The sequence below is a fragment of the Strix aluco genome, chromosome 8 (assembly GCF_031877795.1).
Source record: "Strix aluco isolate bStrAlu1 chromosome 8, bStrAlu1.hap1, whole genome shotgun sequence".
NCBI classification, from domain to species: Eukaryota; Metazoa; Chordata; class Aves; order Strigiformes; family Strigidae; genus Strix; species Strix aluco.
In genome coordinates, this window is record NC_133938.1 from 26187175 (window position 1) to 26214811 (window position 27637).

Consider the following 27637-nt stretch of genomic DNA (forward strand, 5'->3'; position numbering starts at 1 on the left):
AAAAAATTCTTTTTGCACAAATAGTTGTCAGCACTACTTTGAATCCTTCTTACAGAAACATACAAGCTTGCTGTTTAAGTAAAGACTGGAAAAGTGAAAATGGCTACTTGTCATTCCTCTGCTTGAGTCATCAGAGCATTTAATCTCAGATGGGCTCCAAAATCCTGAAAAATGGCAAACTTTGGACATTTTAGAGCTTGTGTATTAATGCTGGACTAATTGGTTGAATAGATATGGCTGTTCTTTAAAACCACAGTATATCTGTGAAAGTTTAAAACAGACACATTAGAGGGGAGAAAACTTCAAAAATATTTCAAATTTTAGTAGTCTTGACTTCACAGTGCTAAAAATAAAAAACTCAAAAAAGCAAGTATTTCTCTCCCAAAATATCACTTTCTAAGCTGTCAAATTTAATATTTTTGCTACTTCATTTCATTTTTGCTAAAATTTTACATAATTCCCATACATAAAAAGGTACATAATTCCAAAACTGATGGGGTTTTTCTTCCCCTTTTATTCTTACAACTTTTTAAAATCCCTTGGAAATACTGGAATATGTTCTCAAAAGTCTAATTTAACTGCGATTTTAATTTTTCATTAAGTTTTGTACAAGTGCACAAATCTGTTCATTGTATGATAAAAGCCACCAAGTCAAGCATTCAAAATTAGGAAGTGAGGAGAAACCTACCTTTTTGCTAGACTAATCTGACCCTATTAAAAAAACGTACCATGCTCTTGGAAACATTAAGTGATGATGTACTTGAGCTTACTTTTTGCTTATAACTGAGTGTTACATAGGCCATGTTTAATCTGGAAGTTCTATGTCCCTGAGCATTTAGTTAAGATGATCTTTAACAAGTAGAGATTTAACCATTGATTGTTAACAACTATGCGCTTCTTGAATATAATATTTAAAATTCAAAGGACAGTAATCACGCATAAGTCAAAAAATCCTATAAAATATTTAAATATGTAAAAATAATTTCTTTCCTGAATTACCACTTCAGTGTCCCAATTTTATCAATCTTATACTTGACTTTTTTATTCATAATTTTAATGCGTTATTCATAATTTTTAAGTGCAATACCATAATTGATTTAAACACTCGCTAACTAAAATAAACTCGTAACTAGATACAGGTATAAATCTGATCTTTAGAAGTATTATACTTGAGTCAAGAAATTTAGTTTCAAACTTTCTTACTGAGTATACACTAATGTTTTAGAGGAAAAAATCCTTTTAAACTTACATGCTTCATAAGCATCTCCTGAGATTTGCACTGACGCTAGAGTGCTTGAACAGTGTTGGTAAAGTAAATGATTCTGCACTTCATTGTCTTCAGGGGGAAATCTGTTTTCAAAATAGGTGTCAGTTTTGCAGACATAAGACTGCTTTGGATTTGATAAATTTAATAATGGTTTTGATTTTCTAGATATTTTCTAATGTTGAACAATAGGTAAAATAACTGCTAATTGTTAAAACAGGTTAAATTACCTTATGCATCTGAAAGGTGAAGTCAGATGAACATTGGAATTTGGCTAAGTAAAAAGACTAAGTGAAAATAGATTATTTAAACTACAGATAAAAATGTTAACTATACATACATTTATTGCCAAACTACATAGTAAATTAGACCTAAATAATTAAGAGTATTTGTTAAATAGACTTTCAGTGTTAACAGTGAACTGCTTTGCTTTACCTTAGTTCCTGTTTAATTATCCTTTCATTATCCTGGTTAATACCAGCACCTGCATTAAACTTGAGTAGGACTTGAGTTTTAAATCCCTATCAGTACTGACTTCCTTATATAAAAAGAACAGGCTTGGATTATGGGGAGACTGCAGTGAATGAACTGCTTCCAACCTTGGGTAATCTTTTTAAAGTTTACTCAAAGTTATTGAGAGGATTGTTCTTAATAATTAGTTCGGGTTTCCATTCACAGAAGCCCAGTATCTGTTGACTCACAAATTTAGATACTTCAATACAGTGACTGGGAATGTTTGTTCAAGTTGTTCTCACAAAGAACCAAGTTCAAATGACTACCTATGCCTTTCCATTCCACAAGGAATGGCTCTTCTTTTTACACAGTATTTTAGGTCCATGTAACTAGAGGAGATTAGCAAGGAACTGACCAGAACATTTCTTGCTTTTTTTGTCATTTTCCTGGTGAAAAGTCATTCATAAAGGGAAAATATGACCACTTTCAAATTCTAGCTTCTTAACATTTGTTAATTCAGTGAAGTTATGATCTTAACCTAAGTGACTTTAAATTTTAATAGAATTAAACAGTTCATTGATAAAACATTGTCCCAGCTGTTGCTGTTGTACTCTTACAAATAAAGTGCTATGTATTCCACAGGGGATCTATTTCCTATATTTATTAAGAAATACTGTGACACTGTCCATAATACAAGCTCATTTCTGATAATCATGAAGATAAGTACATTGGGAAATTACCGGAAGTTAAAGGCAATACACAGCAGCAGAACACAGGAAAATTATTATTCTCTATTATCCTAATTAGAATAATAATACAATAAACAGTAAACAGAAAGAAATACATGTACATAAACTAAAAACACCTTATCTTCTGGTACTAATATGTGAAGAGAGTGGGGAAAAGTTCATTTTCTAAGCAACTTTGGCCAGATCAACTTGCTATTAAAATTAATGGGAACTTTGCTGCTGTTTATGTGAACTCGCTTTGGTCTTTAATGCTACTTTTCAGATTAAACAAACTAGATGTAAATAATCCCATTGTCTTCTCAGCTGTTTATGGAATTCAAAACCTCAGTCTGTAACACACCAAAATTCTACCCTGAATCTTATTCATAATCTTACTATTGATCTTAATTATTAATCTTAACATTTATCTTTAAATGTTTTCTAATTATCTAATCTAGTAATTGAACTTTATTAGGGTTTGTATTATGATATAAAATACTGAAAGAAAATAGCCTTTGTTACTTGAACTCAATGTGATCTTTACAGAACAGCCCCATGGGAAGCTTTTAGACAACTAACTGGAACGAAGCAGACTTTAAACAGGTGAACATTTTGTTTTGGGGGGAAAAGTGAAATATTGAAAAATTTTATTCTAGAATTACATTTCTAGTTATGCTATTCTATACTTAGTGCCCTGTTTGTTAATACTGTTGCAATAAAAATGGCTTACTTATTTCCATCTTGAAACAAATTGTTTCTACACTGAGGGTGGAGAAGAATGATAAATTGAAGAAAAATAGAAATTGTGTTAAGATACTGAAAATGTATAAATGACCACAAAGGAGCATGTCCCAGTATCTTGAGATCTAAGCTCCAAGTGGCAAAACACAGAGCACATTTTTCAGTTTTATATCCTATCTATATACATATATGTATATATATGCATCCTTATATCCAGTAAAACTCGTGCAGACAGAACCTTGTTTCCACGTGAAACTTTAATAAAGAAAGAAGTTCACAGAAGCCCCAAGTCTGCAAGTTTTGTTGTTAGCTGAGCTTTGGAACATTTCCACATGTCCAACAGTCCATTTGGATGAAGGACATTAGCTGCATATAGTAAAGGATGATATGCTTAATATGGTTAAAGTAATAATTTATTTTCGTGCACTACAGAAAAGAAGGTATACATTTATCATAGTATACAAGGCACAGTAACTAAAAATGTCCATAGGGTAAATGATGAAGATAGCAAATAAGTAAATGCAGAAAAAAAAAATCTTTCTTACAGATAAAGTGACTGAAGTTAAATAGGTCTTTCCTACATAAGTTATTTTTAATGATTCTTTACCTGCTTCAAACAGGAACCAGACAATCTGCGATGGAGCATCTGAAGAGACTGCCTTTATGAATAGAATGAGCATGCTGTTGGTTTCACCTGTCATCTTTAAATTGCAATGAATCTACTTATTATGGTGTGAATTTAAAGTAATTCAGCCATATCTCTCCTGATATTAAAGCACATAATCTTATATGCCTATTACTTAGCAGAAAATGCCCTTTAATTCATTAAAATAATCTCTGTATTTACAGTATTACCAAGCTTTGATCTCAAATATTTCTTTCAGATTAGCCTATGGACCTTTTCAATAGACATTTGTAGTTTCTATTGCCACAAAATACTGTTCTGATTAATAAGAATTTTACATTAAGTTTTAAATTATTCTCTTTATCTGTACATGTTTCAGGGAGAGTCAGCAATCACCAGAACAATGGCAGAAAATGTATGGCAGATGCTCTGGTAATGAAGTATATCATATTAACCTGGAAGAAAGTACTTTTTTTGCTGAGTATGAGGGGAAAAGCTTCACATATGCTTCTTTCCATGCACATAAAAAGTATGTTTACTTTCCTATCAACAATTAAAAGTTCAAACAAATAATTAATTGTTTTGCCTGCAACATAGCTATGCATTCAAAGGTGCAGTATTACACATTACTCTGTTGCTAGGTTTAAATATGTGGCCACTAATATATTTCATGGATATTTTTCTGTAAGTTAGAGCTCATCAGGTAAAAGCTCATGCTGGTCCTGTAACGCCAGCTCAGTCAGAGAACAGAATATAGATGATATATAGGATAAGCCTGACAACCAGGAAAAAATTGTACCTTAGAGAGGTTGTATGAGAACTCCAGTCCTTTCCATGTCCAAAACAATCTAGAAAGGGGTGGGTGGGAGGATATTAGTGTATTTTTTTTAATTATTTATTTAGGAGTCAGCTGGAAATCTCACTTCCTTTGTGGGCATGTTCATTTTATACAGAATGTTCAATTTAAAAGGTGGTGCATGCTACATTTGTGTGATTGTTCAAAATAAACCCATATTTTTTCTCTTAGATGCTAACATATCTTCTTTAGGTTCCACATCACTCACTTATTCAGTGCTGCTCTGTGAGGTGAACGTATGAACTGAACACAAATCATGTATATTTGTATACATTTAACAAAATGATCATATATCAAACCCTGAATATTGAGTTTATTCTCATAAGTGAAGGATTTTTTTGCTTTAATTCCTTATTTTCTATCACTAATCAAATACATTTCCAGAAGTGAATTGCAAAAATTAATTCTGAAAAAGGTTTCCATTACATATGAATAATGGAACAATTTAACATGATGAATACTTTTTCATATTATATATCCATTCTTCTAATATTTTCCCAGAAGGGACTATTCATCTGATAGAAAAAAAAAAATCAACTGGAACAGCATTAGAAGAATATTATGGGGATTAAGAAAAACGCTGGATTCAAATGCCTAGGGATTCATGAGCTCATAAAAACTGCTTGATCAGAAGTGGCCTATTTAGGACATAAGATTTTTCATACTGTCATCCAAAAATCTGAAAATGTTCATAATCTGCAAAATAGAAAAATATACTGGACGTTCATTTTTGACAGTGGAAATTCTGGTTTATATGGGACTATGCAAAGTGAACCATGCCTTTCCTTTTCTAATTAAGGTTTGGAGTCTGTCTGATTGGTGTTAGAAAGGAAGATAACAAAAACATTTTGCTGAATCCAGGTCCTCGATATATCATGAGTTCTACAGATATATGCTTTTACATAAATATCACCAAAGAAGAGAATTCTGCTTTTAAGAAACAAGAAAAACATAGAAAAAACCATGAATCAAAATTATCTTATCATGGAGCTTCTAGGTTACCTGTACACAGTATAATAGCCAGCATGGGTAAGTAAAAAAGAAAAAAAAAAAAAAAAGGCCTCACAACATCCTCTTTTTTAATGAATAGTGCATTAAACCTTTTAAACAGTGTATTTCTAAAATGATAATTTAAATTAGTATATAAGAAATTGTAATAGTATATGGAAAGAAAAAATATTAAACACTTGCCCTCATATTTAAAAAAAAAGCCAAAACATAACAATCAACAGAATTTGGTTATGTTTTTCTTTTACTTGACTATCTAGAATTAAACTGCTTAAGACTGTTGTATAAAAAAGTATTAATAAAATGTAAGCAAAACAAAACAACTGCGAAAATCACATGGGTAATTTCTTTGTCATTCGTAACTGGTTGTTTGCAGTAAGTTTTCATAAGCTGCTTTAATTAAAAAAATGCCCTTGCTCAATAAAAACCTACAGGTTATTGATGCATATAAATATGAATTAATTATATAAGGTATGATTTTAAAAAGGTAGTTAATAAGAAAATATCCATTAATGGTTAGAAAAAGTTCTACTTTGCAGGAAAAGGCTGTAGTTTAAATATAGTTTAGTATAGTTTAGTTTAAATATTTGTTATATATTGGCTGTGTAGTCATGTAATCCCCACTAAATACAGGAGTCTCATTCAAATGTTTTGACAACATTGAGAAAATGCTTTCAACGCTACTTCAGGGACAGTGGCTATCGACTTACAAGATACAGGATGCCGAACATCCAGTGGACCTACGCTAGCTCTTCCCTCTGAGGGAGGTAAAGAGGGCAGACGGCCCAGTATAGCACCTGTTTTGGAGGTTGCAGACTCGTCCTCACTTCAGACATGTGACCTGCTAAGTGACCAGTCAGAAGATGAAACTACCCCATCAGATGATGAAGTCTCCGCAGGTTTAGAGTATGTATATTAAATATAAAATAAACAACATAATTTGAAAAGCTAATATTATGTACATGTCACAGATAATTTTTTGACATGCAGATCAACCCAAACGGCTGTAGCAAGCAAGACCCATAAAGGCCAATTATGGAATTTTTCTCCTTTATGAAATGTTGTTGTCTGTTAGCAGAATTCAATTATGCCTATTTTGAAATAAAAACCACAGATTAACTCCTCCATTTTCTGGCGATTTTCTATACGCAGTCATAAAGATCTAATTGTGTATTGCAGGGGTTTTTTACAGCATTTTTTATGACCATTTTTCTTACATTCTGTAGTTATAAAGACAGGACTCAACTAATTTGTAAACAGATAAGTACATCTGTCCTGAGAGTGCAGTGATAATCAGATCATTCAACGGACTTGTTGAATGCTGGGGCTAGGTGTCTGACCTCAAAATGTAGGAATGAAAAAAAGCAGCATGAGACAAAATTACTGCATCTAATTTAAAATGCTTGTTAGCATGTTACTGAAAGTAATGTTGCATTACTCAGATAAAAACAGAAGATTCAATCCTGTAACTGCCATGCAGATAAGCAGTTATGGTTTTTGGGATTTCTAACAGGGATGTTAAAACTGAAATACACAATTAAGCCAGTGGCTCACCTAGCACAGTTTCCCATCTCCAACAGTGGCAAGCACAAGAAGCCCCAGGGAAGATCATAAAGCTCCAATGAAAAAAATAACAGAACGAGTTATCTTAAATCTGCAGACTGAAATACTGGGATTTCAAAGGCCTCTTATATAACTAAGGTCAATTAGAAATTTCATCTCATCAGCGAGAGGATTCGCCATTTAAGATTTATTCTAACCATGTTGAAAGTATGTTATTAAAGCAAGAAGGTAATGATCTGACTCATTCTTGATAGGTGTTTGAAAGAAAAATGGAGAAGGAAAAGCAGAAATACCACTATTTCTATTTTCTTTTCTTCCTTTTTTCCTTCCTTAGAAGTTTCCAGTACATGTGTTCAAAACACACTATGATACATCATCCCATTTCCAAAGATGCCTATACAAAAAAACCCAAGCAAAATTCCTTTAGTCCACGAATGCATGATAGCTTTCACTAAATTGTATCGAATTGGTCAAAGCTGCAAAATATATTCCTTTGATCCATATTAAACATAGTTCATCTCATGTATTTGATTCTGCTAGTCTACAGATAACTGCAAAACTTAGACATAGGTATAAACAACCCATAAAATAGTTGTATAGTAAACTATGTTTCAGTAATTTGCTATACTGAAAAATGTTTGTTCTATTCTCCTAGGTATGCCAAAGGCTATCCTCCTTACTCTCCATATATCGGAAGCTCTCCCACATTTTGTCATCTTCTGCATGAAAAAGTACCCTTCTGTTGTCTAAGACTAGATAAGGTAAAGGGAGTTCCTGGTACTGGATAAAACTGTATTCTTGTTTGTCTCTTGCATCAGAACAGAGTTAAATTTTCGTTTCTGCTTAGAGATGGGGTTTGTTCAGCACTTACTAAGCTATAATAGGTTTTCTCATCCTTTGCATCACCAAGTGTTTATGTCTGTTAATCACATTTATTAATGTCTGTTAAACATGTGCTATGTCTGTTAATCACGTTTGGTAATCGCATTTGTTAATCACATCTGTATCAGGTCATCTGATACAATTTTCTATTTCTAATGGTAAAACCCTTTAATGTCAGAGCTAAATCTATTTATTCATATCCACTGAACTTGTTTCTTATTTTGATTTTAGGGATGCCAACATAACTACTATGAAGATGCCAAAGCCTATGGATTCAAAAATAAATTGATTATAGTTGCAGCAGAAACTGCTGGAAATGGCTTATATAACTTCATTGTTCCACTCAGAGCTTATTATCGACCAAAGAAAGAACTAAATCCCATTGTATTACTCCTGGATAACCCGTAAGTAGATATAATTTTTTTTTTTTTGTGATACATTTTAAGCTCATTTTACCATTACTTCAATAGGTGATCACTCTTCACATGGCCAACTTAAAATCAAAAACATTATGGCACATTTATCTTTGAGAAAATTGGTGATAAAAATAATACCCTATGTTCACTATCATATACAAAATTGACTTTTTACTGACTGTAAATGACCATAGTGAATTGAAACATCTGTATTCTTCATGGCCAATGTTTCAGCCAAGTATATCTTAAAAATACTCCAAATAATGTGAATGTTACTGCTAAAATTAAATAACTTCATAAACACTGTAAAAAGCAAACTGTCTAACAGTTTCACAGCTTATGACAGCACTTCAGACAACACTAACCTATAACCTAAGGCACTGAGTGGCCTGGACCACTTAGGTATATTTTTAATAATTTTAGACTCCAAGATAAACAGTTCTTTAAGCCAGTAGGACCCCCCCACCCAGCCACACACACACTTTGTCTACAATTAGGTAAAGTCATGGAAAAAAATTAAAACCTACAATATTGTTCTTACTACCATATCTGTTTGGAGATCACTGGAATTCTTAGCCTTTCTTGCATTAGCTGTTTAAAATTTCAGATAAATTCTTCTGTGGCAAGACTGATTCATTTATAATCTGACAATGAATGAAAGAGACTTTTTTTTTTTTTTTTTTGCAACACTTTGGTACTGCTCAAGTACTTAAAATTACAATTTGGAAGACACAGAAATGGAGGTTAGCTGTATACAGACAATTAGATCAAACTATGACTCAAAGAAATGACAGCAGCAGAAATTTGTTACAGGTTCTAATTCCAGGCTGACACTTCCCTTTCCATATATATGTTCTAGTTTAAGTGATTTATTATACGAAGACCTGCTGTGAAGTGTCCCACTTTTGTCTCAGACAACTCTTTAGTGAAGTTGTATACACCTGTGTTTGCAAAACAGAAGCTTTTTTATGTACATATGATGGCATAAAGTGAATTACACACATTGGTAAAAACCTAAATTAGACTAAAGGACTTCTGATTTGCGACTTTCTTAAAGATGTGAGCATACAGTGCCCTCTAGTGCTTGTTTTTCGTTTCAGCACAGTGGCTGAATTTACATACTTTAATACTGTTGTGACATTTATGGCTAAAACCACTTTTTATTAGTATAAAATAAAAGCTATGGTTGCTAATTAAACTAATACCCTTAGTGTTGCTTCCCTCTACACAGCTTTTGCAGTGACTTCTCTGAAAGGCCAGCATTCATGAGACTGCAGAAGCTAGCTGAAAAGCCAGCACACTTTTCATACATGCATGAGGTGGAATTCAGGCTGCCATTCAAGTCAATTGGAATTTTGTGATTTATTTCATTGGACTTAGGAATCCGGCCACCTTTCATGAATATATCTATGCCTTGTTGTTATATTCCTATTTTCTCTATTTATCAAGGCAATTTATTACAGTATGCTTATTTTGATACCTATACATCATGTGTGTTTTAAGATTTACAGTGCTTCTTGATACATAAGAAGAAACACAATAACATTTACGATTAAAGAAACAATGCAATAAAATACAGTATCTTAGTTTTCACATTCCATTTTAAAAACAATGTTTCATCTAAGATTGTCTTACTGACTTGAATGGAGCTGTTGGCACAAAAACTAAACGATGATTGGATTTCCACTTCACATTTTAATTGAAAACTCTCACTGCTTATTTTAAGTACTCCTAAGTCATTCATTGGAGTATAACTTGGTAGTGTGTCTTTGACATCAGTCATTCAATTCTTATATTTGGAATTGAACTGTGCCATAAAATTTCTGATTTAAGAGGTGCATTTATTAATATAAGCATGTTAATTCTGGTCATTCTTTATGATCACAGCAAACAATTCACAGCTTTCTGCAAACGTATTTCCTGTTTAAAGTGACATTATACTGCCAAAGTTTTAAAAAGTTATTTTTTTTAAAACAAGCTACCAGTTTATTGAAATATTTTAGAAGAGATACTGCTGTTGTGATACTGTGTTTCATTTTGTAATCCCATCTGCTGCTTAGGCCAGATATGCATTTTCTGGATGCAATCTGTTGGTTTCCAATGGTTTACTACATGGTGGGCTCTATCGACAAGTAGGTGAAATAACTGTTAGAAAACTTAACATTGTAGTGCTCAGTGGTCTGTTCTGTGTATTGTCATTGCATGTTTAAGTGTGTTTTGTATTTGAAGATGATCTTTTTGCATGCATGGTTTGTGTCTGTGTGGTATAATTTGGGATTTCAAATTCCTGATTTATGAAGGATGTCATTAGTGACAAGTATGTCAGGGAACACAGGCTTATGTCTTCAAAAACATAAGATTAACACTAATTAGGTGCATTTATATGTTTCTACAAATTGCCAGATTATAGCCCTGATTCTAGTGTCATTCTGCAGTTAGTTATAATTTGTTTGGAGTTACTGACTAGGGTTTTGTAAAGATAGCTACAGAACGTAGACAGTACTAATACTGACAGTCTTGAATGTGTGTAACAGTCTTCATCTTCCACTACTTAAAATATCACCTACTCCTACATTTCTGTCTTCACCTCTGCTAATATATTTCCATATCTAGGTTTGGCAACATAGATTTAATGTAAACAAGAGAAGAGCAAGGGCTTATTAGCATTTTAGTAAACTCCTGTGTGTAGAGTGTCAATTTAAAGAAGAAAATGGTTTGCTTCACTGCATAGCTAGTTTTGAGTTGGGACTACAATCCCGTAATGCTCATTCCTCAAGTAGAAATCAAAAACTTATTTCCTGCCCTGAATTAACAGAATCCAGTTTTTCAGTGAGGATTCTGGAGATTCAGTGTTTCTCCATCTCAACCTCTTGTAACAAAGTCTTTAAAACTACTTATAATAGTGATACAGTTACAGATTTACCTTGGTGGTATCATAGACATTGTGAGATTTGCAAAGAACCTACAGAAATGTTTTTCACTTTCTACATTTCTTCCTCTAAACCAAAACAGTGTTTCAGGTTGTTAATATCTACCACTTTCTTAACTCTTAATTCCACAATTATAAAAAGAAGTCGTATCAGCAGAATAACTGAATTGATTCAGTGTCAAAAATAATTAATAACCCAAAGATGTTTTTATTAATATGGAAAATTAAACTTTAATTACATTTACTGAGTTTATTTCAAAAAGAAAATCACCAAATCCCTCCCTAAGTGTGTTTTGTTGTTTTTAGGACTGAGTGCATAAAAAAAAGTGTATAGTCTTTGAAATAAGTGATTATACAGAGTTCTACAGTTTACAGTAGTACTAATATGAACTTCTGCGTCTTTTCTGACAATACAATCACTTTAATTCCTGGTGCAATAACCAATCAGATTTTGTAGGGGTTTTTTCTGACATCTGTTTTCATCAATAAGGAGGACTTTTAAAAATACAGTTCATATTTACTCCCCATTTTTTCCTAAACATGTTTTTAAGTCATGTACAATTAATAGAAGTCGATAATTTTTAGCTAAGAACTACAATGTAAAATATGCAAAGTTTCCTTTTTTATTTAATAGGTTTAGAATACACTTCCAAAGTGCCACCTACTACCTCTTAAGTATCTAATATATTTGTCATTTGGTCACCTGGCATGAAATGTCATCATCTTAGAGAGAAAACCACCAAAGGAATTATTCTCATTTACCACTCCTTTTTGTTAGACGTGGATGACCTGCAGAAAAGTAGCTTCACCAAAATTCACAGCTGGAATGAACTTCATCAAAATATGTCATTAAGTAGCAGAAATCTATTCTACAGTCTTCAGGTATAAAATATGTGAGATCTGTAACTGAACAGATTTCACAGCTGTGTAGAGATCTATTTAGTATTAAGAAACCTATAGCTAGAAGTACCTGAGAACTAGAATAATAATACTTCTAAATTAGTATTTTTTTAAAATTCTTTACAACTGCTAAAATAAGAATGGCTGTTGAGTTTATGAAACGTTGAAATGTAGAAATCTGGATATTTGAGAATATGCTATTTTCAGGGATCAACTGAAAGACTGAAAAAGAAGAAACACAAATTACTCAGAGAAAGGTTGGAGTTCTGCTTTGCACTAAAGCTGTTAATATAAATCATATAAAATACAACCTTTCTTTTTTTTTGTAGCCAACCACCAGTGAAACTGCACAGTTTCAAAAATAATTATATTATGTATTTGTTTTGGAAGAATACATATAAGCTGTAAAATAAATACCACAAATTTGTGGGGTTTTTCCTTATCCAATTTATAATAGGTTATGTAAAGATCATTGCTGAAAATAAAAACTGTATCAGAACAATCAAGACTTAATTAATATTATAGATTGCCAAATGAGAAGCAATTATAATGCCAAAACAGCTTTTCACCTTGGAAGTAAACAGAATGATGTGAAAATTTAGTTTCCCAGTTTCCCTTGGAAACCATGAAATTCACTTTTTCTTCTTATTTTCACTTAAAAATTGCTAGGTTCCTAGCAGTCTTTAATCATTACAGGAAAGTCCTTTCTGAACTTTTTGAAAAGTGCTTAGTTTCTATGGAAAATATTATTGTTAAAACAACAAATATGCTTAATTTTGGAACAAAGCTATAAGTCATAATGGGAACTCTAGCTCAGTTTTCTGTGAGTGTTTTCTATGGTCAGGCTTCACAGGAAACAGTGTCTAGCAGAGTGCAAAGTTTTACTGATGTACAGCTGCTCCTAAAAGCATCGTGAGAACACCCCAACTCACAGATTAACCTAAAAGAGGAATGTATGAGATGTCCTGGCAGAATCTTTATTAGCATTTTGAAATTCAAATATGATTGTGGGAAAGAGCAACCCAAGGCATTTATTTTGGTTTATTGCCAAAAGTAACTGAAATTAAGCAAGATTTTCCAGCATGTGAAGACATACTGTCTTCTCAAGTAACTGTTAAAGGCTTATTTTAAAAAGTTGAAATAAATTTATCATTTTAGCAAAAGGAGAGGGACTGTGACAACCTACTGAAGTGCATTCTGCATGACTTAAAGGAATATAATTATTCATATTCTATTCTATCAATTAATTGAGATGATATACTTGATATAGATTATATTGGAAATTATGATATGTACATGGAGATGAAGGGAACCAGCAACTCAGCCTGTGGTCTGAAAATTCCAACCATCCCTAATCTTCTAAGTTTTCCATCTTTAAGTTGCTTGTTTCTTTCTCCCTCTTTCTCTTCACAAAAGCCTAGATGACTTATTAAGATGTGGGGTCACCTTTGCAGCTAATATGGTGGTGGTGGACAAAGAAAGTACAATGAGTGCTGAGGAAGACTACATGGCAGATGCTAAGACTATTGTAAATGTTCAAACACTCTTTAGGTAAGGCATTTTTGCAATCTATCTATACATCCTCATTAATTGTAAAATACTTAATGCCTTTTGAACTCAGGTAAGAAATTATCTCTTTTTTTTTTTTTTTTTTTTTCTTTCTTCTGTTTAAGTTTTCCCTTACATGAATTTGGGTCTTATATGGGCAAACTTTTTCCCACCCTACTTAGCAGTACACTCAGAATCCTGAGGTATTCTCCTGAAATCTCAGATGAAAATCTTTGCCTCCCAAAACTGGATGATCATTTTAAAAGTCAACTGTCAGGTTTGCAGGAAGGAAAAGAAAGCTGTTCTTGAAGACTTAGGACCAGAGATAGTTGAGAAAATATTTTTTTTCTCAGTGCAGCAGTCATTCACAGTAAAGCTAAAGCCAGTATGAAAAGCAGATCCATCTAACTCTAAAAGGCACATCACTGTGAAGTTAGTAGTAAGTGTTCACACTTTGAATATTTAGTTTTGAACAAAAATTAGGTTTTTAGGCACTTGCATGCAACATTATACACATGACAACAACATACTAAGAGTCATGAAGGAATAACTGAATACAGGGAAAAAAAATGATCAGTCTAATAAAGAGGCTGAGAAGGCTGTGATGAAGAGCTAAATTCACTGAGAATTCCTGTTCCTCTCCTGATTAAAGCCTCGCTTTGTTGACACAAGATATTTAACACAAGTACCAAAAAGATACATGTCCCTTTAAACTGTGGAAAAGGTTCTTCTGTGCTTAAAAAAAGCCAAAACAAAACAGCAAAAAACACCCTCCCCCTAAAACAAAATACACCACACAGTCAAGTATAAATTGTCTCCCTGATCTGCGGCTTAAGTCTAGCACTTCCTGTTCATTCTAATAAAACCAGGGCAAAATTAAGTCCTTCCCTAGAGGATTCAGTATCATTCAATATTGCTTCCCTTTCTGTGTCAAGCCTTCCACATAAGACTGGAGAGAGGTGCAGAGTAAAAGTCTTTTGAATCTGTCAGTGTTTTAGAAAACTAAGCTCACTAAAACACAAGTATTTCAATGGAGATTTTTTTTTTAATGCAAATGTGGGTGAGAATGTGGTTAAATGCTGTCGGCATTTCTGCATGTGCTCAGAAGCAGCATAACCTACGTTGCATGAGAAACTTTAGTTCTGTCTTTTTCTAACTTTGAATTTGTACCCGATACTAGCACAGGTGTGCGTGTTTCATAATCACACCTAAATTTAATTTAGAAACTATAACTGAACTTAATCTGTGCATCATTCAAGTTTGCTCTTAACCATATTGTGCTAGGGTATCTCACTGAGGTTTGGACATACATCACTTAAATTTTTCAGAAACACATTTTACCCCCAAATATAAAATAGAAAAATAAGTTGAACAACAAATAAAACTTACAAAGTACCAGTTGATTTTTCTCATGTGTTCTACTTTGTAAAATACTGAAAAAAAAAAAAAAGAATCACAGTAGTATACTACGTACCATAGGTATCCAACTAGAACTTGCTATATAATCATTCAGTTGTCTTGCACAATGCTTACAACTAGATGGCACTTTTAACTCACATATGAACTATATATCTTGTTTCATATAATTTTAAGACTACAGAGTACTTTCACAAATATCAAAATCAGAACAAATATCTGTGTTTAAGACTTAACAATACTTTTTCAGAAAACTTTGTGAACTTTCACAAGTAGTGTACTGTATGATTTTTTTTCCTAATTTTTTTCCCTAGAACATGTACAATAATTTCACTTCATTTTTATATCATATAAAAGTTGTAGAAATAATAAGTCAGCTTTAGGAAGAGGCATAAGGTAGTGGCATTTTCCTGTTCTACAGAATAAACTACATTCATTGCACTAAGGTAAATAGTTTTGTAAATGAACTTTAAAAATATGTTTAAAGGTATTTTTGTACTTAATAATAGCTAATAATATCAGAAACTAGTGAAGAAAAGGCTAGACATGGTGGAGAACAACAGCATTAACACAAACTGTAATGTTAAAGAAGGATTTTAAACCACTGGAGTTTTGCTAATATATGCTGTTCTCAAAGATACCACATCAATGAAGAAGATTCCACTTAAGTCTCACCAAGTGAAATCATTCAGAAGATAGAGGCTAATCTAAACCTCACTGATTTGATTGACTCAGATCAGCTGACCTCATTAAAGGTTCTGGACAGGCCTAAAAAGGTGATGTAAGTGTGCTGCAATACTGTTTGGCCTAGGTTACCAGGTCTCATATACCTGTTCTGACATTACATAAATGGATAATTAATAATATTGCTTTGCCAGAGGAGTGTGTCTCCCACACACCTTAGAAGACAGATGTATTTTTTATAACAGGCTTATTAGCACCTTTAAGGCTAGAAACTGTTCCATGCCAATTAAAATTGTGACACAACACTAGTTTATCTGACTTACAGTTAAAAGGAGTAAAGTGTGACTCAAGTGGTCACACTGACTAAGGAGATCTTTAATCATTTGGATGGGAAAGAACAAGTTAGCATAGCTTAAAAGTACAAGGAGAAATTACTAGTTTTGGACTGTGGCCTAGAGAAGCTTTTCACTTTTTAATGTGAAATATGAGGACAACCACTGAGTCTCTATTGACAGTTATGAGTCCACCTGAGAAAAATAGTGGGTTTCCTCAGGCAGTAGGTCTGTACTAGAAGTGGTGTTTATATTTATTCTTGCTTTCTATTAATTAATGGGTTTACATGTTGGTGTTTGGGAGGCCCTGTTTTTAAGTTTTTATTAGCTAACATCTTGAAGGCTATGTTTCAAATACTGCAAGAAGCCTACTGACAGCAGTACACCTAACAAGTCAATAGTTTGGCTGATAACTAGCACCAATTCACAGATAAACCAAATGAGATGTTAAAATGGCATTACACTGTTTTTTTGGTTCAAGAAAGAACTAAATGTATCTCTGGCTTGTCTGATTCCCAAATGCCAGTTCAACAGCAACCCATGTCTTCCACCAAGCTGATTAGGGATTTCTTCACCCCATCCACTCCTTTTTTACCAGAATGGGATAGAAAAGAGGGATCTTTGCACAGAAGTATCCTGCTCCAGTGCTGAAAGCTTGTGGGCAATGTGCCTTACACCCAGGACAAGAGGCCCTGACCACCTGGAAGGTCATTTCCCTTAATTCTGCTAAAAGACACTCATAAGTAAAACATGAATTTTACCATTACCAGGTTTGAAACTGATTTCCTAATATAAAACAGTTTTTGAATCTTGGTGATAAACTAAACCCATCTTTAACAGAAACCTAGTAACCTGCATTTTTTCTGTAAGTTTTGTATATTTTATCATAGATCAGTTTTTAATTTCCCATTACTCTTCATTCTGAATGTTATATTGTTAGTTCTCAAATATGAATGCCTGTCCTTTAATACAGCAATACAAGAAAATTTCCATCCAGCAGAAACTTAAGTAATTCTCTACTACATGATACAGAATTAATGCAGACGAAATTTATTCTCCTTCCTCAGACCTTTAACTTAATAAGTAAAAGTTCATACCCACAAGTGTGATATTATAAGGATTTTTTCCAATTTTCATGAGCACTTCACAGGTTTTTATAACACACAGCACACAAGTGAAGATCTACCATAGCTGCATCTCAAGGTTGTGGTTGTCATGTATTTAATCTATGTGTGTGGAGTCCATTCCCTGAGATCTTAATCTTTAGTAGAACATAAGTAAACTGTATATAATACTGCACTACTCAGAGTTTGTATCAAAGTCTGACTGTAACAGCTAAAAATTCCTGAGCATGTACAATGCCTTTCAAACTACAGTGCATACAAATGGTCACTGTTAAGTGGTTCACATTCTCATCCAGTTTGCCAAGTCCATATTTACTTATATGTTCGCATTTAATATTTGGTTATTTGCAGGGCCATAATGTAAGAGTGGCTAGTATTTCTACCATCATATGTTTGGAATCATGTGATCATTACCGGTCTACATTTTGGCATCACCAGACCTAGGAAACTGTATTGCAGTAATATGGCATTAACACATACTGGCAAATAGTTCTGACAGACGTTCCCCACACTTAGGCTCTGCTTGAATTGCCATTTCAGTGAAGTTCCTCCCTATAAAATGAGGGAAGAAGACTAAAGACTTGCAAATGGGTACACTGGATTCCATTTGACACTAACTTACTAAATTCAGCTTTCAAGAAAACCACTTTAATTTTTATCTGAATGAAACAGAAGCTACATTAATGATGTCATTAGTACTACAATTATCTATTGTCATATGTAGATAAGTACTTTCAGGATCAGCAGAACAGATTATAAATGCACATCTTATTTTCTGACACTAATCTGTAGAGGAAATACTCAAATAATAATTGTGTTCTATTCCAAGTTGTTTACTATTTGCATAGCATAAACTACAAATTTATTTCTAGTTTTCAGAGCCCTGAGGTCTGGGAAGGGGCTCTTTAGTCTGCTTCATGAAAACCTGTGTAATTTAGCCAGATCAGAGTTAAACTTTCTTAACTGTTCTTTGTTATTGGAAACCTGAATTAGTGTTAACTTATAAAAATTTTGTATATGTAAATATTTCAAAGTGAAAATATAAGTATACATAAGTATACATTTTCTCAGCAACTCACAAGAAGTGTCAATTTTCATCTATGTTGCTCAGTCTGTGTACACAGAGCATACAAACAGAATGCAAAAAAACCCAATCAAATGGGAAGAGTACCTAAGCCAATTCTAATAAAATGATAGTTTACATGCAACCACATACTAAGTGGGGGCTATATAGTTTTGCATTTTTTGTTGTTTCCTACAGATCTGTGTCATTTTAGAAATTATTAAATAAAATCTCTGGTAATGAAATTAAGTGGTTCCTTTCCAGATTTAAAATGTTTTATAAGCCTAACCTTTGAATGTATGTTCGCTTATTTGTGAATTCTACAGAGAATGTTTTGCAGTTTCCTCTGCTATTATACCAGCATTTCATTGTGCCAAAAAACACAACAGGTTTCAGGCACTTCATTAAAAACATGGACATGAACACAAGCTATAGCATTATGTAGAGCCTTACATTTGTGAATTGTTATAATTAGAGGTCTAACTGTTACATTCTTTTAAAATACAGGTTGTTCTCAAGCCTAAGCATTATCACAGAACTAACTCACCCAGCCAATATGAGATTCATGCAGTTCAGAGCCAAAGACTGCTATTCTCTTGCTCTATCCAAATTAGAAAAGGTAAGGAGATTTGCCTCCCCCGCCCCCAATTTAAATGTTATCATTTTAACCCTTTTTCTGATTTTATAACAATGCTTTCAAAACAAGTGGAAACAGTGAAATGATCTTATGGTTGCAGAGCTAATGTAAAAGATTATTTTTTCCACATTCTACCCTCATTTAAGAATGAGCTTTAAGTTCCATCACTTCATAATATAATATTAATCCACCAACGCCCTGGACAGAGTTGCTCAAGGAAAATTGGATAATTTTGGATAACTGAATATTTAGAGCTAATATGGTTTTCCAAGAGGCTGCCACAGGCAATTAATGTGGAAAATATTTTAATTGACTAAACACTTAAAATATATACAGCTTTTGTTATAATGCATTTTTTATCCCAATTCACTTCAAAGGAAGTATGCTTACATATTCTGTATACATTTCCATGTATCTGTATGGGGTATTTGCATTACTGTGACAGTTTGGGAACAGCAACTGTTCTCTGTTGAAGGGCAGTCCTAGCGATGATAAGGATAGTACCACTACTTAAATACTAGATAAAACCTTCATATTCTGTGCATTCTAGTGCATGTGTTGGCATTTTCAAGCTGTGGAACAGGGAGGCTGTATGGAGAGATGTTCAATTTAATTTGCTTGTCCAAAATACCGTTAATAAAACATTAGACAGGGCATAAAAAGTAACACTGTACATCTGTTTAACTTGGTAAATTCAAGGATAGTCCTCTTTTTCTTGGATCTTCGTTGGTGATCTGACCTACCTACCTACCTCTGCAGTCCTGTCACAGAGGCTCTCAAATAAACCACCAATGACCAAAAATAAAAAATTTATTATTAACACAATTAACTAGCTCTCTGTAAATTACAGGTTTGAATGTCTGTGAGAGGAGAACAGAACAACTTTCTAGGGTTTAACAGCAACCCAAAACGCAGAACAAAGCACCACTCCCTAGGGTTTAACGGCAAGCCAAAATGCTTTATCACTCACCTAACGAGTGAGGGCTCTCAACCTCGAGGACCTGCTCAGGGCAGCGTCCCCACCCAAGTCACCTCGAGGAGTTCCCTTGGGCAGCATCCTGACCCAAGGGGAGAGTCCTCAACCACAGCATGCTGCTCCAGAGGATGAGCTCAAAATGGCTCCCCCAGGGGACTCCATTTATACCCAGGCCGAATCTGACCTGTAGTCAACAGCGGCTCCCGTTGGTCAGAGGCCCTAATTACCGTGAAGCCCTGAGAACAAAGGCAGTCAGGAGCTGCCACACCTCAGCAGCTGAGAAGCTCTGTTTTCATTGGGCAGATGCACCTGCCACAATCCACCCCGTGACTACAGTCATGATTCGGCTGGTTTCCTTGAAGGGGTGGTGCAGTCACCTCTTGCCTCCACGGTTAAAAGGGAGTGTGGTCCTGGTGAGTCTCCATACTCATTGTGGATTGTCACTCCTAGATGATTATACAATCAAATCTTAAAAAAAGCCAACCCTCCAACCATACAATATATTACAGTCAAAATTGAAGAAAGCTGATTAACCATTCTAACAAGGAAGATTCAAACATATCCCAGTTAGGTTGTGAAACATTGGCATGCCTCTTGATCAAACCATTAATTTGCTCAACCATGCCATTAGCTTGAGGGTAATATGGTGTATGAAACACCCACTTGATGCCTTGTGTGCCCACTCCTGGACCACCCCGGCAGTAAAATGGCTCCTGTTACCTGATTAAATTGATTTGGGTGTTTCCTTCTCTATCTGCTGTGTGTGGCAATAATGATCTCACTGCACACAGCACTTCCTTGCAGTTCAACTCCCACGGGGGGCGGAGGGGGGGGAGGGGGTTTCCAGAGCTCTTAACCCCTTCTCTGGGCGCGGTTTTAGAGAGGTTTTGAGCTAGTGCATAGAAAGCAATTGTCAGCGAGTGCCGATATCCACAGACAGGACATGCAAATATAAACTGCACACTGTCCCACGTGGGAGAAAAACGATCTCTGCTTCTGACAAAGGCACCACAAAGAGCCCGTCCCAGAGCTGGCGGGCGGCTCCTGCAGGCCGCGCCCAGCCCAGCCAGGCCCTGCAGGCGACAAAAGGCCTGGATGGGCATTCAACTGTTAATTGCCACCTTTTGTTTGTTTTGCCGACTGGTCACACCGGAGAATTATAAGGGGAATGTGTACTATTTATAATCTTCTTTCAGTATTATTAATCACCTCAAAAATACCCTGTTTGGCAGCAGTTGGCAGTGGATATTGAGAGACACAGGTAACTTCTGTCCCCCTAACTCCAAAACCCCACACTGCTGTGTGGTAAACACCACTGTTTACCTGCCAAAACATCAAACCCTAATGTTTCTCCTTTGTTCTCGAGTTCTGCCCTCCAGCAATTGCACCAACTTCGAGATGTTACCAGTAGATTACCCATGTCATATTGCCCGGGGTACCCCCAGTGCCAACGCCTTCCGCCAGAGATCATTCCTTCCTGAATCATAAAATCTACCTGACTTGTCCTGGGGCAGTTTAAACTCTCTATGAGGAGGCTGCTTGAGGGGGAGTTTCCGACTGACTTCCCGAACCCTCCAGCTTCTGTCTTCACCCCCACCCGGGTCAGTCCAGCCCACTTCTCACCCATAAGCAACCAGATCCTGTAACACTTCTGCCCACGTTAGCACGTGTACATGAGGGTTGGGGAGGTTTCGCTGGTTGCATTCAATAGCTCTTTGAACCCTCTCTCTGAGAGACTGGACATGGATCTTTAAGGCAGCCGGGAGCCCTCTAATAAGAGGTCTAAGGTGGCTGGGATCCACCGGCAGCTCCGAGAGTCCCTTCACCTTAATGGTAACAGGCTCCCCCCTCTCCTTAGGGTCCACCCCCCCAGCCCAGTAAGCCACTTGAGATGTTATCGACTGGTTACCCGCTGGTCCATCACTTAAAAACACTCCGGGACCCCAGAAACCTTCTGCCTCGTCACCACTCAACAGAAATCGATCCCTGCCCCCCCCCCCCGTTAAAGAAACTCTCCACAAATACTCGGTTTCAGTTTCATGCTGCTTATGCGAATATTTAACCTGAAGTTCACTAAGCTCAGGTCCCGTCTAGGGGGTTGTACGGACGGTGGTTCAGGGGTTCCCACCTTGTGGACCTGTATGCCTTTTTGTTTTAATGAGAGGTCGCATATGTCTTTCCTCCAATTCCTCTATTTCCTCTGAGCCACTTTCATCAGACTCTCCCCAAATATCTCCATCCCACTCCTCAAGATCTACACTGGTAATTAACTTTCAAATCTGAACAACACTAGGTGTCTTTTTTACTCGTTCCAGAATAATTTCAATTTTTTTTTTCTAATAACCACATTCTCTCTCTTTTCTCGTAATAATTCTGTCTTTAAATGATCAATTTCCAACCGCTCCTCTAAGGCAACTCTCTCCACTACTACAAAGTAATCCTGCGCCTGAATCAAGCAGGCACCTAAAATGGCACACATTTTTCCTTCACTTCCGCTATTCCACCAACTTCCCCGGCCTTGTTCCAACTTTCTCGCAACTTCCACCGGATCAAACAACTTCTCCTTCGCCCACTGTACATCTGGGGGAGAAGGGGCACAACTATATTTCTGTAATAAATCCTCTATTGACATCCTGCCGACTATGCCAGCTGTTACGGAGGCTCTCAAATAAACCACCAACCACCAAAAATAAAAAATTTATTATTAACACAATTAACTAGTTCTCCGTAAATGACAGGTTCGAATGTCTGTGAGAGGAGAACAGAACAACTTCCTAGGGTTTAACAGCAACCCAAAATGCTTTATCACTCACCTGACAAGTGAGGGCTCTCAAACTTGAGGACCTGCTCAGGGCAGCGTCCCAACCCAAGACACCTCGAGGAGTTTCCTTGGGTGGCGTCCTGACCCAAGGGGAGAGTCCTCGACCGAAGTGTGCTGCTCCAGAGGATGAGCTCAAAATGGCTCCCCCAGGGGACTCCATTTATACCCAGGCTGAATCTGACCTGTAGTCAACAGCGGCTCCCATTGGCCAGAGGCCCCAATTACCGCAAAGCCCTGAGAACAAAGGCAGTCAGGAGCTGCTACACTTCAGCAGCCAAGAAGCCCTGTTTTCATTGGGCAGATGCACCTGCCACAAGTCCACAAAACTTACAGTATTACCTTCATGATCTTTTAGGCCATTTTCTGAGTTTATGAGAGTAAGACAAATAATATCACTGTGCCAGCCTTCAAGGACAGACACCTTTCACTCCAGTCATCTCTTTTTCCCCTTGCTATCAATCTAGACATTACTGCTAGGTTCTCTCATGTAGCCTCCCACTCTCTTTACCTCAGATATCTTGCACATCTTAGCAAATTTGAATTCATGCTAAAATCATTATCATTATATAGAATTAGCATATAATTTCCATTTCCTAGCTGTACAGTATATTTCCTAGGTTTGGGGCATTACAGATATCTCAGACAAAGAGTGTATTGAGAGTGTCCCTGTGGAGGACTTGGGGGTACTGGTGGATGGAAAACTGACTATGAGTCAGCAGTGTGCGCTCGCAGCCCAGAAAGCCAACAGTATCCAGGGCTGCATGAAGAGAAGTGTGGCCAGCAGGTCGAGGGAGGGGATTCTCCCCCTCTACTACGCTCTCATGAGACCCCCACCTGCAGTCCTGTGTCCAGCTCTGGGGCCCTCAACATCAGAAGAACATGGACCTGCTCGAGTGGGTCCAGAGGAGGCCACAACGATGACTGGGGGGGCTGGAGCACCTCCCTTATGAGGACAGGCTGAGAGAGTTGGGGTTGTTCAGCCTGGAGAAGAGAAGGCTCCGGGGAGACCTTATAGCGGCCTTCCAGTGCTTAAAGGGGACCTGAAGGAAGGATGGGGAGGGACTCTTTGTCAGGGAGTGGAGGGATAGGATGGGGGGCAATGGTTTTAAATTGAAAGAGGGTAGATTCAGATTTGGTATGAGGAAGAAATTCTTTACTGTGAGGTTGTTGAGACACTGGCACAGGTTGCCCAGAGAAGCTGTGGCTGCCCCCTCCCTGGCAGTGTTCAAGGCCAGGTTGGACGGGGCTTTGAGCAACCTGGTCTAGTGGAAGGTGTCCCTGCCCATGGCAGGGGGGGTGGGACTAGATGATCTTTAAGGGCCCTTCCAACCCAAAACATTCTATCATATGATTCTATGATAATTCAGATATTTCACTATTTACTGTATAGTGTGTTCAGATAGATAATTTTAATATATATTTGATAGAAAACAGCCTTTTCATACAAACTTATCTTCACAAGTCAGCTCCCAGTTTCTTAGACAGGAATCAAATTCTGCAAAAATTCAGCCTGTCTGCATGAGATAGGATAAGTATTAGAAGTCAATCATTTACTCAGTTGACTATCATGCTTACATTTCAACCACAAGATGTAAAAGTCTGAATGATCTTTTGTGATGTTGATCTTTGCCTGAAATAGAATGATGGCTTAATCTTATTTAGGTTTTTCTCCATTTAAAATAGACAGCTGTGAGGAAGTGAGACAAAAGTTGTTACACAAAGAGAGGAGCAATTTGCAGTGGGAGGCACATATTCATTTGGATCATACCACTCCCATTATCCATTAAAGTTTGCACCTGTGGTTCCTTCATTTTAGCACTCCCTCCCTCAATGGTAACTTCAGCTGGAACTGTCTGGAATCATGCATTGCCAGTTTATTCAGGGCAACAAGTGCCGACAGCTGGATGGCGCCTTCAAGGACTGTGTTCCAACCTAACTTAGTTCCTTGGTGTATTATAACCAACAGCACTTCTTTTTAAAATGTTAACATATTCCCTGAATCCATACAGTTTAGTGGTAAAGGGAAGTAAGAATAGTAACAGCTTTCCCAGTATGTGGTGTCTACAGTTGCTTCTGGAATACTCGTGGGTGGAATACTCCGTGGGCTGTAGCCTGTCTACTTCAATGCAGTGAAACCAGGATTTTATCTCAGTTCTCTTTCATGCTTTACACAGGCTCCTTCATTTTTCCAGCAAAGGTTCTGGAAATCACTAGAAATATTGTAACTTCTTCCTTATATTTATTAAGTTATTGAGCAAATGTAAAGTTGTGAATATAGGTTGGCAGCTGAACAGTTAATTAACTTCCTATACAAATTATGCTGTGCTGTAATAGAGGTAGATAAATTATCTTAAAGAAGGAACATTTTCTTCATTGCTGTTGAAGTTGCCTGCTGTTGATTTTTCCCACTCATTTCATCTTAACATTTGCAGGGAGCACTTCACAGGTGGTGCTGTAGTTCATTTGATGTTTCAGAACTCCCTCATGCAAAATGAAAGGCAATTAAAAACTTGAGTAAAAATTATCTAATGCAGTCAAATGTACAGTTTATTGTTATTTCTGCATTAAGCACCTCATTTTCAGAAAGACTAAAAAACTAAGGCAAGTTGCCTTCAGGTAGCACTGAAACACCCATGCAAAATTGACTTTTCAAACTAATGGGCTGCAGAAGAAAGATATGCAAATCCAAAGTCCATCTGCCGTTGCAGCTGCAACTTTCCTCATTTTAGAGATAAAGAAATCTGAACACCAAACTCAGCACTGACACAGGAGAAAGCAATGGTCCTTATACAACAGAGAGAAAGAAAAACAAAACACCCATGCTCTAAACTTAAAAATTATGTTCTCCATTTGTCTTAGATAATAAAAAAATGAGGTAACCACTCCCTCTTTCTTGAAAGAAAGTGTTTAGGATGTCTTGGATAAGATTCACACTTCAGTTTTCTATGACTTCTTTTTTTATTTTATTTTTCAAGTAAATATGGCAGGTGTGAACTGAAGGATATAAATTCTAAACCTTTAAGTGATCATTTTAGAATATGTGCAAACTCCTATATCTTTTAATTAAATCAATACTGTGATTTTGTATCTTCCACAGGGATAAGAACATACATGCTAGGTGAGCGGAAATCTATCTGGGATGACCCAGTATATTTGCAGTGATATACACAAAGCCAGACTGCTTTTTTTCACCTTCAATTAAAGATAGGGCATGCTGTCTCCATTTGTTTTAATGTTATTGAGGTTTTAAGCAGATTTGACGTAACATTAAGTAACAGCAAGCAGTAATGATACATGGGTTATAAAAACTAGATTGGTACCTCTTAACTGGTTTAAGTCATATTAGATGGATTTCTAATGATTTACATCAGCTACAATTCTCAAAGCGTATAAGCAATTAGCATACACATTTGGCTGTTGAACTGGCACGTTTTTAGAAAGCCTGTTCCAGATCAACAACAGAAAACTAATCTGTTCTTGCCAAAAAGGTAGAACAGTAAACAATTCAGAACACATAGTCCAGAATATTGTAAACTGATCTAAAAGTGAAGTGCTATCAATCCAAAATCCCTTATGTCAAGAAAAGGACTGTAGACAGGTTTCCATGCCCAGATTTCTGATCAGCCTTATATCTGACATGGGCAACAACCAACATTTAGCAAAACTAACCGTGGACTAACTGTTTCCTGTAATAAACCACTACCTCTGTCACCTTTATATGTTCTTGCATGACTCCCATCCCCTGCCCTCCCCCCATCCTTGTATGTTCATTAAAGCAACTTTGCATTGTTTATACACAACAGTTTCAGCCTATCATGGCAGTTCCCATATTACTGTCTATATCAGACGAGAATACATTAAATCAAGATGGACCCTAGATCTCATTTCAACCACTGACAGAGTGGCCAAAACAGGGCTTCAGGTTAGTTTGAGGTTTGTACTTTGTTATTGGTATCACAGGATTAACTGGTATGAAGGAATAAGTATTTATTTAGAAATAGTAAAAAGATAAAACCATGATAAAGAACCCTAAAAAGGGTTTGACACAAATATAAATGGAGGTAGAAAAGAGGGAAATAAACTGAAAAGCTTACGAACTTGACCTTCTGGGCAGATCTCTGGTATTCTGACAATATGCAAACCCAAAAGAAAATAATTAACTTCAAATTAAATGGCCTATATGGAGGAAGTACATGCTAAGAACTTCTCAAAACCAGAAGTGTACACTTGTTACTACTTTGAAAGAAAGCAGTAATAATTCTGAACTTCATGATTTGAGCAAAGCCACAAACATAGGAAGACCGAGGATGAAGTAAAGATCTCCATCTATTAATAGCTGTGTCTTAAAATGTCATCTATATATGTGAAGTTCTACAGGATGCACTCATGCCATGATCTTTTATTTATGTTCCTAGAAATGATCTATGATTTTAAGTAGTTATATCCCCTTCCTCATTAATTCCAAAAAGTGTCAGGAGCTGCTGGGCATCACACTTACCGTGAAATAAAACTGCAGGGACATTCTGGCACATTTCTGGCTTCTGCATCCACAGTATTCTCTGAGAATTGAATAAGTCTTCAGGTAATAAAGCAGAACTCAATACATTGTATTTCTCACAAATCTTTTTCAAGCAATAATAAAGAAAAAGCAAGCTTGTAGTAAGAGATGGG

At 36.0% G+C, this 27637-nt stretch overlaps 1 protein-coding gene across 4 annotated transcripts in view; it reads left to right on the forward strand.

Annotated features, from left to right (window-relative positions):
• The window catches only part of KCNT2 (potassium sodium-activated channel subfamily T member 2), a 152377-nt gene that overhangs the window by 101680 nt on the left and 23060 nt on the right, over positions 1–27637 (forward strand). For 2 of the 4 annotated variants that reach the window (XM_074831661.1, XM_074831662.1), the window contains 8 exons: positions 4191–4340; positions 5467–5696; positions 6365–6581; positions 7894–7999; positions 8352–8524; positions 10597–10668; positions 13782–13916; positions 19040–19151. In XM_074831661.1, coding sequence (XP_074687762.1) covers positions 4191–4340; positions 5467–5696; positions 6365–6581; positions 7894–7999; positions 8352–8524; positions 10597–10668; positions 13782–13916; positions 19040–19151 — 1195 coding nt within the window. The remainder of the gene's footprint in view (positions 1–4190; positions 4341–5466; positions 5697–6364; positions 6582–7893; positions 8000–8351; positions 8525–10596; positions 10669–13781; positions 13917–19039; positions 19152–27637) is intronic. The other 2 variants (XM_074831663.1, XM_074831664.1) reach the window with 2 other exon arrangements.